The sequence below is a fragment of the Populus nigra genome, chromosome 6 (assembly GCF_951802175.1).
Source record: "Populus nigra chromosome 6, ddPopNigr1.1, whole genome shotgun sequence".
Taxonomy (NCBI): Eukaryota; Viridiplantae; Streptophyta; class Magnoliopsida; order Malpighiales; family Salicaceae; genus Populus; species Populus nigra.
In genome coordinates this window covers 9,964,630-9,977,909 of record NC_084857.1, presented here as the reverse complement: position 1 = coordinate 9,977,909, position 13,280 = coordinate 9,964,630, and the positions used below count along the sequence as shown (strand labels likewise).

The 13,280-nt window shown below is 34.0% G+C and overlaps 1 protein-coding gene across 1 annotated transcript; it reads right to left on the bottom strand.

Annotated features, from left to right (window-relative positions):
- Positions 1-233: 233 nt before the first annotated feature.
- LOC133697345 (microtubule-associated protein 70-2-like) lies at positions 234-5,735 on the bottom strand. The gene is made up of 11 exons (XM_062119811.1): positions 5,265-5,735; positions 5,081-5,166; positions 3,996-4,061; positions 3,733-3,903; positions 3,458-3,628; positions 3,190-3,345; positions 2,961-3,107; positions 2,767-2,838; positions 2,136-2,666; positions 1,862-2,049; positions 234-780 (listed from the first exon to the last, which is right to left on the bottom strand). The coding sequence occupies exons 1-11, from the start codon at positions 5,497-5,499 to the stop codon at positions 741-743; spliced, it is 1,863 nt and encodes a 620-aa protein (XP_061975795.1). The 5' UTR covers positions 5,500-5,735; the 3' UTR covers positions 234-740.
- Positions 5,736-13,280: the final 7,545 nt, after the last annotated feature.

Sequence of the window (13,280 nt, the reverse complement as noted above, 5' to 3'; positions counted from 1 at the left end):
TATTTAAAAATATATTGAAATAATATTTTTTTAAAATAAATATATGTTTAATATTAGCACATTAAATTAAGATAAAGATATAAAAAAAAGTTAATTTTAAAAAAAATTCAAAGGCTTTTGAAACGTGAAAACATCCTGCTTTTATTTTTTACAGTCATGTATTATTATAGTGGAGAAAATGGCAAACGTTTAACATGACAAGACGGTGCAATTGAGATGATTTGAACAGAAAATGAAAGAAGAAGATCAGTGCTACATTTATAACCATATAGATGAATAACACAACCACAAGATCTGAATTTGATCTGATTACAAAAATATTAACATGAACAGACAACAATCACGCTAGATGCAGAGTACAGACAATAAACTGCAAAATGGTAGACCACAGAAAAGCCAATGAACTACACCTATACAACCACACAACCACTGTCCACTCAAAAGAAAAACCTGACAAAAGGTTAGCCCAAAGTCGATGTCTTCCTTTCCATCAGTGTGCTGGTCTCTCTAAACAGAGGAATAACAGTCTATGTCAGATGCATACCGATTTCATCCTACGGTAATTTTCTCTCCCTGAATAGTTTCTTTGACAATTTCAGTTGAACAGGGTCATCGGCATGCCAGTTACAATCTTTATAATCAATCACAGTAGAGGGAAATAAAAATTATAAAAATGAACTGAAGACCAAGGCCTATGCAGATTTACTCCTTGCTGATTCCGGGGGTGCAAATTATTGGTGTCATTGGGTGCTGCGTGTTAACCCGCTACGTGATACACTTCTGCACAAAATAGGAGGATCTCTCTAAGACAAATAAATATTTATCTAAACAGCTCACTTTTCTTAAATAGCAAACTTTTTTCAGCGCTATTAACCAGATGAGATAATTGAAATCATAAAGTTAAGTATCTTCTAGGTGAATAGAAATTCACGTATTGCCACAGCCAGAAAATTTAATCATGCCAGATTCTGTTCTACATGATCCTATACAATAAGGAAACAAATTGAAATACCCCATTAATAGGGAGGATAACAAAATGATAGCAACCAGTTTTAGCATCTAACTCATAGTTCTAATCTAATGGTCCGTGGTTTAATGGAACTTGAAACCAAGATCCTCTACTTGGACGCTTAATCCTGTAAATTTAATTGATAAACAACAATAAAGAACATGGGCAAAGCTCATCTTCTTCATTCAATTGTTCATCATCCTCCATTTTAGTTGCTTCAAACGATAGACTACAGGCCAGGATATTGTTGACCAGCAAAGGGCAATGTTTATTTAACTTCTTCAATGCACATTTACATGTGCACACACATGCATGCAATCACGAGTGATTTATGGGATAGATAGGAGAGGGAGGGGGCAAAGCTACAAAAAAAGAGCCACGGATCTTGGTTTGGTTAAACTTTAGCCCAGTTCTTCAGTTTACTAGGCATGCAATTGTCAGAAATCAAAGTTAAAACTCTAATTCCTCAAGACACTCAACTGGATCTCATCATAAATATTTGCTAAAGCAAGAGCCAGGCCCAGAGAAACTACAGGGCTCGCTGCTTGCCATCCAATCCCTACATACATGTTCTTTTCACTTGGACAATTTCTTTCCCAGTATGCATTACTAAAAGGATGGATTGACACAGAATATAGCTAACTACTATATTAAAACAACTATAGATGTAAAGTCAGTAAAACGAGAAATTGAAATGAACCAGAAATTTGAAAATAAACTTTCAAAAGACATGGTTTGATCTCCTTGGTCAATGAACACCAACCAATGGTGTTCACATTACAATATATTAGTTTAGTTAAACGCATGAATTATTAGAGTGAAAGAATAGAGATAAGTTTCTAAAGTATGTACCTCCCAGGAAGAATCTGAGCAGCACTCACAGGCCCTTTCAAATTACTAAACCGCTTTGCCCTATTCTCATGTTCTTTCTCTACACGCATGGCAGCAACCTCCTTCTCCATTGCAGCTACTTCTCTTCTCATCTTTTTTGCCTCAACTTCCATTGCCTTAGTTAATGTATCTACTTTCTTAGCTAACATCTGTAAAATCAACAATTGCAAAAAAAAATAATTAAACAAAAGTATAGACAACAAGACAATAACACAGACAAGAGAAAAATATCAACCTCGATTGCATCATCCTTGTCCTTTAGGCTTTGATCTTTTTCATGACCAGCTTTCCTCAAAACTACGACCTCTTTTTGCAACATATCATACAGTATCCCAGGAACACTGTCCTCTGTATCTGCTGGTGGGAACTCAGTGGGCTTTTCATCCGAGTTCCCTTTCCACGAATTAGGTGTCTCGGTCTCCTTGGTTCCATCACAAGGTTGGTTGAATGAATGATTTTGTCCAGCTCCATTTAAGAGCAATTTACTACTCCTGTCCAATGATCTTGTGCCCCCATCAAATGATTTTGATGTTCCTTTAGCATGCTTCAGCACTGAACTGGTGCTAGAGGACAAAGATCTTGACTGAGAGGTTCTCTTAGACAAAAAGCCATTGGAGGTCAATTTTGAAATGTTATCAGCTCCACCTAAGGATTGACGACGAGGCGGCCCATTGCTTATACACCTTCCCTCTGGTGCACTGCGATTGCTGCTTGAAGACCCTCTTAAGCTCTCTTCAAGCACTTTGAGACGCAACTGATATTTCTCCTGAAAAATGCAAGAGCATAGTTTACTTTCAGGACCAGGAGAAAAGGCAAAACAAAGCAAACAAACCAAAAGGCCTCAGCTGGAAAAACCAGATCCTCACTTTCAACTGTGCTTCAGACTTTGCAGCCCGCTCAGTTATAGCAAGCTTGTCACGAAGTTGCTGCATTTCTCCCTATAACAACAGTGTATCAACATTGGTGAGGATTGAAAAGTACAAGGCATTTTAATAAAATGAAGAAAATTCAAAACAGAGATCAAACAATAGAAGGAAACAAAACTAAGTTCAACAGTAACCTGCAAAAATCTTCGCTCGTCAAGCCATTGTTTTACAGGCATCACTTTGTCATTAGCATCTTTCCACTCATTTGCTACAACTGTGGCCACTCTGTTTGCTGTTACCTTTGCACGGGCCAATTCCCGGTCAAGAGTTTTTCTTTCCTCCTGCAAAACAGAACAACAAGCATATCATATTTATGGCAGCTTTGTAAGTATGATGTCCAGCAAAATATGTAATGAACATTACATTCATCTCCTGCACTTTCCGCTGGTAATCCCTAACAGCATTTGCTGCTGCACCACCAGCAAGAACAGCCTCTTCCAATTCCCTTACAGTCTGGGTAAGTTTTTCAACCTCTGCAACCTTTTGTCTATGCATTTTGTCCAATATTTTGTTCTCTTCCTGCAATCACAAACAGTATATAGATCACACATTGTATACACTAAAATATTGAATATCCCGTCCAACATATTTGTAAAAGAGGAATGAAGAGCACCACACAAGCTTGCCATACCTGACAAATTTCTATCTGCTTCATTAACTCCTGGTTCTTGTTTTGGAGATCATCCACCATGGAGGCCTTGGCCAAGGCAACTTGAACTGTCCTTTCAGCCTCAATTAAAGCTGCTTCTTTAGATTTAGTTAGACGATCCAATGCTTTGTTATCATCTTGAAGCTTCGCAATCTTTAAAAGACCAGCAGAACACAGTGGTCAAAAGAAAAATCATAAATCAACCAACATGTGCCCTTGTTGGCATAGAATCACAGCTACACTCAAGAAAAGCATACCTCTTGGCGAGCCAGCTTAAGCTCAGCTTCCAGAGGTGCAAGAATGGCTTCAATTGGAGGCATGTCGTCATCCTTCTGAGCAGCATGAACTCTTCGAAGAGTGGCTTCAGCAGCAAACTGGGCTGCCATGGAGGCCTTCTTCTCATCATTGATTTTCTTGATTTCTAGATTCTGCAAACAATTTTAATTTTAAATACATATATAGCACTGTGAAAAAAAATAAATAAAATAATGGAGGAATTGAAAGAGGTCCCAGGCAATACTTTGCTTTCTAGAAGAGATTCCGTTAACTTGAGCTTCTCCTCCACCTTTGAGAGTTCATCAGTGAGCTAAGGCACAAAAGAACCCCAGAAAACAAAATCAGGATCAATTGGAACACATACTGCTTCCAAATCATTTAAAGAAGAAAAAAATGCATGAAGAAAGAAAGTTTATGCCCAAATCCAGGTAGAAGAAAATCCCACAAGAATAAAATTGCACATCAGATGATTATATACAATAGACAGCACTAAAGGACCTTTGTGAAAACTCAAAACTTCAAACATGATAATATCCATATCAAGCACAAGAGTGTGTATTCGAGACCATTCCAAGCCCAATTGAGAAAAAGTTTTAAAGATGAATGTGGAAATCTAGCAGTGAAAAACAATAGACATCAATGCTAGAAAAATACTGAAATTTATAGGGAGGGCGAGGCGAGGCGAGGCGGGTGGGAATAATTTGAAAAAATCAAAATTTGATGATAAACTACTCAGTATCTTCATTGGCATCGATTCAAAATATAAACAGATAGGAGTTAAAGAAATTAAAAGGGCAGAACTTGAACTTTAACACTTGAAACAATTTCTAGCTCTTCCTTTAGCATTAAAAGTAGCATAACATATGGAATTGCTTTATGAAAGTAAAAAAGGGAAAGGGTAAAAACAGACAACAGAATCGCCTCCAGTAACAATCAATAACAATGCAACTTCCTTAATCGATATAGCTTAACAGCATTATCAGATGACCAAGCAAATATGACATTTGTTATCAGAACTGAATACAGAAAACTTTATTGACAAACAGCTATCAGAATCAACATTTTCCACTAGCTAAAAAAAACATAAACTAGATCTTATGGGTAAAAAATGCCATCTTCCATCGACTTCAAAGTTAACTTGCATCAAGAAAATAATAGCATAACCAAACATAAATCAAATTTAAAATCAAGTAGAGGCAACACTTGCATTGACAGTAACAAACAGATTAACCTCATCAGCAAAACTAGTCCTTCGAAAATAAATTTTCAAAATTGAAACCAGAAAATTAAAATAACACAGCAAAACACGGAGAGCGAGTGATAAATGACCTCTTCAACAGCCTTCTCTCTAAGTCTCTCTGATAACCTCAACGCCTTGATCTCCGCTTGTGCGTCTCCCAGCTCTCTATCCTTGTCTACACCAAAAACAGCCAAAAAAACCCATAAAAAATAAATAAATATCAGAATTAATTTAATCCAGCTCAAAAGGCAGTAGATCGAACCACATTCACACCTCTAACTTCATTCTCAAGCCGATTAAGTTCCACCTTAACCGGATCCGACCCATGAAGCAAAGTCATGAACTCATTGTCGGCATCAAAGCTTGGCCTGACTGAAGCCCGCCTCCTCGACGAGCTCTTAGGCCCTTCCTTAAAAGATCCAGACACGGTAAGTGGCGTCATCGTCGTGGCCACACCTCCACCATTAACCTCAAGGACAGCCGTTCCCTCGCCGGAAACCTCCGACATATCCTCCGATCTAATACGCGTACCTATCTCCCCTACTCACATCCAAATGCAGCAGAGATAAAAAGAGAGAAGTGTAGGTTTTCTTTGGAGAGAGAAGGAAGAGGAGAGAGTTCTTTTATTTATCCATAGTATTTCTCTCTCTAGAGAGTGATTGCTGTGTTTTAAATCTCGACGAGTAGATGTGTATGTAGTGATTAACAGTGATAATAAGGACTAAGGAGAGTGTTTTGTTTTGTTTTGTTTTGTTTTGTTCTTTAAAGAAAAAGAAGCAGTGGGACGCTTTGCTGTTTACTCATCATTGTATTATGGGATAGTAAACTATGGCAAACCTCATATTAGTCCTCCAACTATGTCTTTTTATCTTATTAGTCCTATCCTCTCTAAATATACATTTCCTCGGTCATATCCGTCTATTAATAAAACTGTAGACGATGTTGGGACGTTGGATAATGCATGTCCAGTTTAAATGTTCTTAAACTGATTCTAATATTTTTTTGTCTAATCATAAGCACAAAAATACTTAGATATTGTTTTTTTATTTAAGACAGGTTAGGGCTAATTAAGGCCAATTAGAGCAATTTTATACTTTGATCATACATGTAATCTTGCACGTGTTGTATGGGATAGAGAAGTAGGTACTTTGGGGTCTAAAAAACCGTCACCGTATTGTTAAAAAATTTAATTTTTTTTGTTTTTGTTAAAATTTAATATGATTTGTATGTTTTGAATCGTTTTGATGTACTAATGTCAAAAATAATTTTTAAAAAATAAAAAAATATCATTAACATGCATTTTAACACAAAAAATTATTTAAACACTTTATAAAACTGGGTTCAGTTATAGAATATAAGCCTATCGCATGTGTTGTTTAGCGTGGTCTCCAGTTGTTTAAACACGAGGATTTGATTGGTGGGATGTGTATAGATTAGGGACTTAGTTGATAAAACTGATAGAATGTGGACTCAATATAGAAAATAAAATATACATGATTGGGAGACTAATATGAGGGGTGTTTTTTACTTATTAATTAGTTTTTTTGCTTTCTTTTTTTCTTCGTTTGGTTTTGTTTCGTTACGTTGGGAAGATTTTGTTTTGTGATAAGCGGGATGCGTATTGCGCACACTAATTCCCCGGAGACGGGAATCTAGGCAAAGAGAAATGGGGTGCGTAATGCGCACGACAGCGCGTTTTAGTAAATTCTGCTCTCGCTTGAGCATTTGCCTTGCCTTGCTTGCCTAGGCTTTCCGCTGGATTTTGGCATTCAAATTGAAAATGATTAGCACTTAATAAATTGCTTTTAAAATTGTTTATTATTTTTAAAATGGTATTAAAATAATGTTTTTTATGAGTTTCTTAAACTTTATTAAATTACTCCTTTTCAATTATTTTAATTAATTAATATAAAAAATAACTAAAAAAAACATTCTAATGTGTTTCTAATTAAAAACATATTTTAAAAACATCTTACAATGCATTATTAAATATAGTAAAAGGTTCGATCAGTTCAACAATATTGACTTTATATAAATAGACATTTAAAATGTGTGGGATAATTTTTATATAGTACCTTAATACATTTTTTTAATATCTCATACTAATTTTGTATCATAACTAGAGTTCGTTAGCAAATATGGGGTCAAGCTAAAAACAAAAAAGCAAACAGTCCCTTGATATATATATATATATATATATATATATAACAAGGTCAGGCGCATGTCTGGCTTGCTAGTGATGGATCAGGTGTTTGGTTTCGCCATTTGCTCTCTTTTTTTTTACTCTCACACTTCAGATAGTATTTATTAAATTCACTTTGTCTTTAGTTAGAATTAAAAGTTCTCAAATATTAGTATAAATTTTTATTTAAATTTTAATAATTTTTTCAAATAATAATATTAATAGTAAATTATTCATGAAATTCGATTAAAATTGTTTTTTATTGTTGAATTTTTTAAATATATTTTAAACATGATTTTATCATTTTTTTATTTTTCTAGCTTTCAATCATACAAAATATTAACATGATATTTTAAGATTATTTTTTATTTTTCTTTAACAATCATAAAATGTTTTTAAAAAATATATAAACAATAATTCTAATTGAAAATATTATGTTGACTACAATAAATTAGAGATGCGTAAATAAAAAAAATATTTTGGTGAAAAAAATTAAAATAATTATATTTTTAATTTAATTATAATATCAAATAATTTTATAAAATCTTAGACCCTGCTCATGACACGGATATACAAGCTAGTATTTTATGAAATACACTGATTATTTACATCAATTTCCATAAATAAAAAAAGAAAAGGAGAGAGAGATGATACTATACTTGGCATCATATTGTTCCTTCGTCCCCCAAGGTTTTGAAGTACTTGGCAGTTGTTTATACACTTTTCATGTTCGTTTTTAATATATTATTTGTTATACTTATAATGTAATTTATTTTATTAACGTGGATGTCCAGGCCAGCTTGCGAGCATTTCGACTAATTTTACAGGTCTTGAAGTTAACGACCATATAAACCTCTAATGATCCTAAAGTTTGTAGGACTCGAACTGATAACAGTAAATCATACCCCTTCAAGATTACTTATTGGGTGGGCAGGGCAAAACATGTCGGCATCCTTTTTAAGATGAACATGCAAGCTTTTTTTTTTAGACGGTTAAAAGCCTGGAATATGAATTATATTAATGAATGATAAAAAAAAATTGTTAATAACAAAAAAAATTAATCAAAATACTAAGAGATGTATATAGATAAATAAATATGATAGCATGTCATGTCATGCTATTTAATATATTTATTTAATCATATAACATTTTTTATTGAATAAAAAATAATAAAAAATTGAATCAAAACATGACAATTTTTTTTATTAACGTGAATATCTAGATCAGCTTGCGTGCACCTCAACTATAAAATTCACAATGACATAAACACAACACAATGAGTTAACTCAATTAGGTAATTTAACGTTTTATTTTCCCTCCCCTATTATTATTCGTGGTTGACACATATGTGATTGATTTGGGACTAAGATTGAAAAGTTTTTAGAGAATCAAGGACAAAAAAATGACTTACACATGTCATTCACACGACAACATATGAGGAAATCTATCATGCTCAATAAACGTGCATGGCATCTTCTAAGCTTTGATCGTGTGTTTCCTTAACGTTGTTAATCATCTCAAGGTTTTTTTTAAAAGAAGTCATGTGATGGTTGATAATATATGACATAGCTCCAACAACCTCTTATTCTTCCTCTCTTTATTCTTTCATCAACCTCCATGCATGATCCCTTCTTTGCTTCCCCAAGAAAAAAAAAAACTTAATTATTCCTTAATGTCGTACTCGAGAAATGTGTGTGGCTTTCTCTAGTATGTGTTTGAGAGTGTGATTGCGGTTATTTTTTAAAGTGTTTTTTACTTAAAAATACATCAATTTTTTTTTAATTTTTTAAAAATTATTCTTGATATCAGTACATCAAAATGTTTTGAAAACACAAAAAAATATTATTTTGAATCAAAGAAAAAAATCAAAATATTTTAATTTTTTAAAAAAATTTAAAATATAAAAACAAATAGGACGTAAGTTTTGGTAGTGTCTTTTTATTGATATTGTTGAAATCATCTCAGCAGAGTCTTTTTTAAGAGAGATCGTTTGGTGGTTGATAATGTATGACATGGCTCTAGCAACCCATTATTCCCTTTTCTTCTCTCTTCTTCTATCTACCTCCATGCATGATCCCTTCTCTGCTTCTATGGAAAAAAAAACTTTTAAGTAGTCCTTAACATCATATTAGGTCTTTGTTTTTTTTATTTGTTTTCGAGCAATAAAAAAAATATTTTTTTAAACAATCAAACATGAATCAAATGTGAAAAAAAAAATCCAGGGAAAGCATAAAATAAAAATTCCACAGGCAAAACGCCATGCTTTTTTTTTTTTCTCTGAGTTAACACTCGAGCTGCGGATTCATTGGCCACGAAACGAACATCAATGCACCACAACAATAACAAGGCAAGATGGTCATCCGTGCTAAATAATTTTAAGATTTTCCATGGATAAATCGTAAATTTAAATTTTTTAAAAAATACTTTTAAAATATATAAAAAAACAAAAAATTAATAAAGCTCACGATGCTTTACTGTTTATATGAACAGGGAAGCACCTCCTCAGTTATTTTTTTCCTCTATCCACTGTCAAATTATATAATATATTGCTAACATGTATTGCAAATATGTCATTTTTTTAAAGAGTAAAAAACAATACTTTGGGTTGAAATTCTAATGAAATCATCTATTTTTCTTACCACCTAGTCAATTTCTCACTGCAATAAAAGTTATTTTTTAAAATATATATTTTTATTTGAAAATTTATTAAAATAATGTTTTTAAAATTTTTCAACATTAATATATTAAAATACTAAAAAAATATTATTTTAAAGTTTTTTCAAAACAAAAATAAAAGACTGTAGTAGGATGACAAACGCAGTGTTGGCAAAACCTGAACAGCAGTATAACAAAAAAAAAATAAAAAAATGTCGGAAGTAATTAGATATAAATGTATCATTTAGTCGAACAATCCCGCACACAGTACTGGAGCAGAGTACGAGGCTAGCTTTCATAAAGCTGACGGGGTTTTCAATTATTTAGCACAGAAACACGTAAGGTCATGTTATCTTCGTGGCTAGCAAACCCATAAAGGCATAAATCCAATTTTTCTTGAAATGTTTGTTGTTTTCTGTTTCTTCAAGCAGATGTAAAGTCCTTTTTTTTTTTTCTAGTTAATTGATTTTATTGGAGCTCTTTCAGGGAAAATCGCGCTATAGAATCCATTCTTAGTTCACATCATCCGAGATATACCTATTTCCGTGCACTATTTCTGGTGGAAGTTTCTGTTTCCAGCAAGAATACTTGTCAAGGTAGAGAAAAAGACTAAACAGGAAGCACTTGAGAAAAAGTACTTAATGGTTTAGCTCCAAACTATCTATAAGAAGAAATTAAAGTACCCCAAGGAGAAATCTTAATTTCTTAAATGAAAGAGCTCCCTACCTTTGCTTCTTCGACATGCTAATCCAGTGACGTGGACTCTCATTCTCTCAGGCAATTGAAATTGCTCTCACCAAATTTGCACGTCGTTCCCTTCTGGGCTAATCTTTGATAGAAAATTAGTTGTCTAGGCCAAGCATGCATCACACTGGAGACGGAACTAGCTAGACAAGACCTGTTAAACTCCATTAACTACTACAGTTACCTTATGTGACTTGGTGTTTACAGTCATAATCCCTACTTGCATTTTACAGGGACGCTAAAAAAAGAGGGGTTCACGGTGATCTAAAACAGGCTTGAATAAATCTCAAAAAGTCTCCTTGTTAAACAGGGATTTTTCTTGAGTTCTCGAACTATTTTTCTCACCATCGAATCCTTAAAGTTCATTAGATTCTCTATTGAGTCCTCCAACCCCCACACGTTGATGGATTTCATGCAAGGAATATATTTTTTTCCATTAAAAACGAAGGAGTTTTATATTTTCACAAAATACTATGAATAGTTTAGCAGCTGATAATAAAACGATAGAGAATTTTTTATAATGCTTTGAAGATCCAATATCTGAGATAATAAAATTCTGTAGGAACTCAGTTGTGATTTAGAGTATATTAATTTAAGGAATGCCCAATGTATAGATCTTGAACATGGTCTGGGCATAAGATTATCAAGGGGCCAATTAATATAAACATTCTCACTCTGTGCAGCATTTACAACAAAAAAAAGAGAGCCTGGAATTTGATTTCCATGCTCATTTCTCGAGCACGACAAGCGATCGACTAGACAATTCAATAGCAAATCATAGAATTTAGCAAAATTCTCAGCTCTTGCACATAAGACTTCCTGTATAGTAATATGGCCAGAAAATACACACCCATTTACTAACAGAGCTGCTGGGTCATGTCACCAAAGAGTACTGTGCAAGTGCCCTAAACCTAGTTAGAGTACCAAACATGGGGATGCTAGATCAAGTGTTTGAATTGCTTTTTACTGGTTGATGGCACTTCCAAACTAGATACAGATTCATGGTTCGCACATGAAGAGATCACGGATAGTCCACCTTGGGGGGCCGTTTTATAGCATGGAGAGACTGACGATTCACACGAGAGAATGTTAATTGTCATTGATAGAGGAAAGCCAGAGCACACACCCTGTTAAGTCATACTTGCATGTGTTAATGTCAAATCACAACGCCCACACCTGACAATCATCGACTTAAATATTTGAGTAAAAGTTGAGATCTGGCTCGACTAATGGGTTGGAGGACAACCCTTTCTTCTTCTAGTTGTTCTTGTTTTCATTACGAGCAGAGTTCCATACCTTTTATTGCTAGATACGATGTATCAAATGACATGATCAATTAAGATTCGATGGTGACTGATTAGTCAAATGGGGTCTGGGTTTATCTGCACCATAGACAAACCGGTTAAAAACTTGGAAATTGAAAAAAAAAAAACTTGAATAGCTCAACGCTTTATTATAGTGGGTGTGCTCCTATTCCCCGATTTATCAACCAAGATTCAACTCCGAAGCTAGATCATCACTCGTGAAAAAATATTTTTCACAACCCAAAAGGAGCTACTCAGATTCTGTTTAGCGACGCTCTTCCTGGAACCGACAGGATAAACTAAAGAAACATGAAAGAGAGAAGCAAAAGCTGCAGCCTTTGGACTCCCGAGATCCTCTCCGTCACTCTGATTCAAATTTGGATTGTCCATCGCGTGACCTTAAAAACGGCTTGGAAAGCGATCGAGGCTCGGTAGTTGCGTGCGTGTTCCCCTCTACAACGTCTAGTCACTTGATTTTTCCTGTCTCAAATAAAAGAACCCTCCTAGTTTCACGTATTTACACAACACACACAAACAGACATGGACACTTGTTGCTTGGTTTTGTAGAGACAGCGTGAATGTGACTCTATACCTACCGAGGTTAATGTGGGACCTTCTCACCCGTACCCTTTTCTGCTCATTGTTAAAAAATAACAGAAAAGGAACTTCAAATTACTCCCCGGTGAGCTATCCAATTCTCAATTTAGTTACAAGACAATAACAATTATCAACTGAGTCCCGTACACTTTAAGACGATATGAGTTTGTTCCTTTTTCTCCAAGTTTGTAATTTCCTTGTCGGATTTTCTTTAAAACAATGCATTTTTGCTGCATGTGATGTATGATGCATTAGATGGAAAAATATTAACGGGTACTGATAGGAGACTCGGTTCAAAAATGTCTAGGGATCTGGTTGATTTTTGTTTTGTTTCTGGACTCAATTATAATGGTTATATAGTTTAGGGATCGAAATGAGGTTTCTCCCAAAAGGATAATAATCAAAAACGCGATTGCTATTCGGAAATGTTGGTTTTCTATTTCCCGGGATGAACAGGAAATTAAGCGAAGAAAGCTGCAGATGCACTTGCTAATTTTGATATTTGATGGGCTTTGTAATTGGTTTTACAATTTACCAAGTAACGCAGCTATGAATCCTGAGAGAAGTTATACATTGTATTATAATTATTTTATAAAGTGTTTTTAATTTAAAAATATAGTAAAATAATAATTTTAAAATTATTTTTTGTATCAGTGTATCTAAAATATAAAAAATAATAAATAACTCTGGCTTTTAAATAAAATATAATTTTTTCAGATTAGAAAATGATCTTGCTTACTCTACCTGCACTCTGGACACGCTAGTCAAATAAATGCAACCTTCCTTCACAATAACTGTTTGAGTTTC

Bases quoted from the DNA above. Each gene is read 5' to 3' on its own strand.
- LOC133697345 (XM_062119811.1), bottom strand. From the start codon at position 5,499: ATGTCGGAGGTTTCCGGCGAGGGAACGGCTGTCCTTGAGGTTAATGGT. The intron at 5,167-5,264 runs GTGTGAATGTGG...TTTTTGGTGTAG, and splicing joins GCTTGAGAATGAAGTTAGAG to ACAAGGATAGAGAGCTGGGA. The intron at 2,839-2,960 runs GTTACTGTTGAA...CTGTTGTTATAG, and splicing joins ACGAGCGAAGATTTTTGCAG to GGAGAAATGCAGCAACTTCG.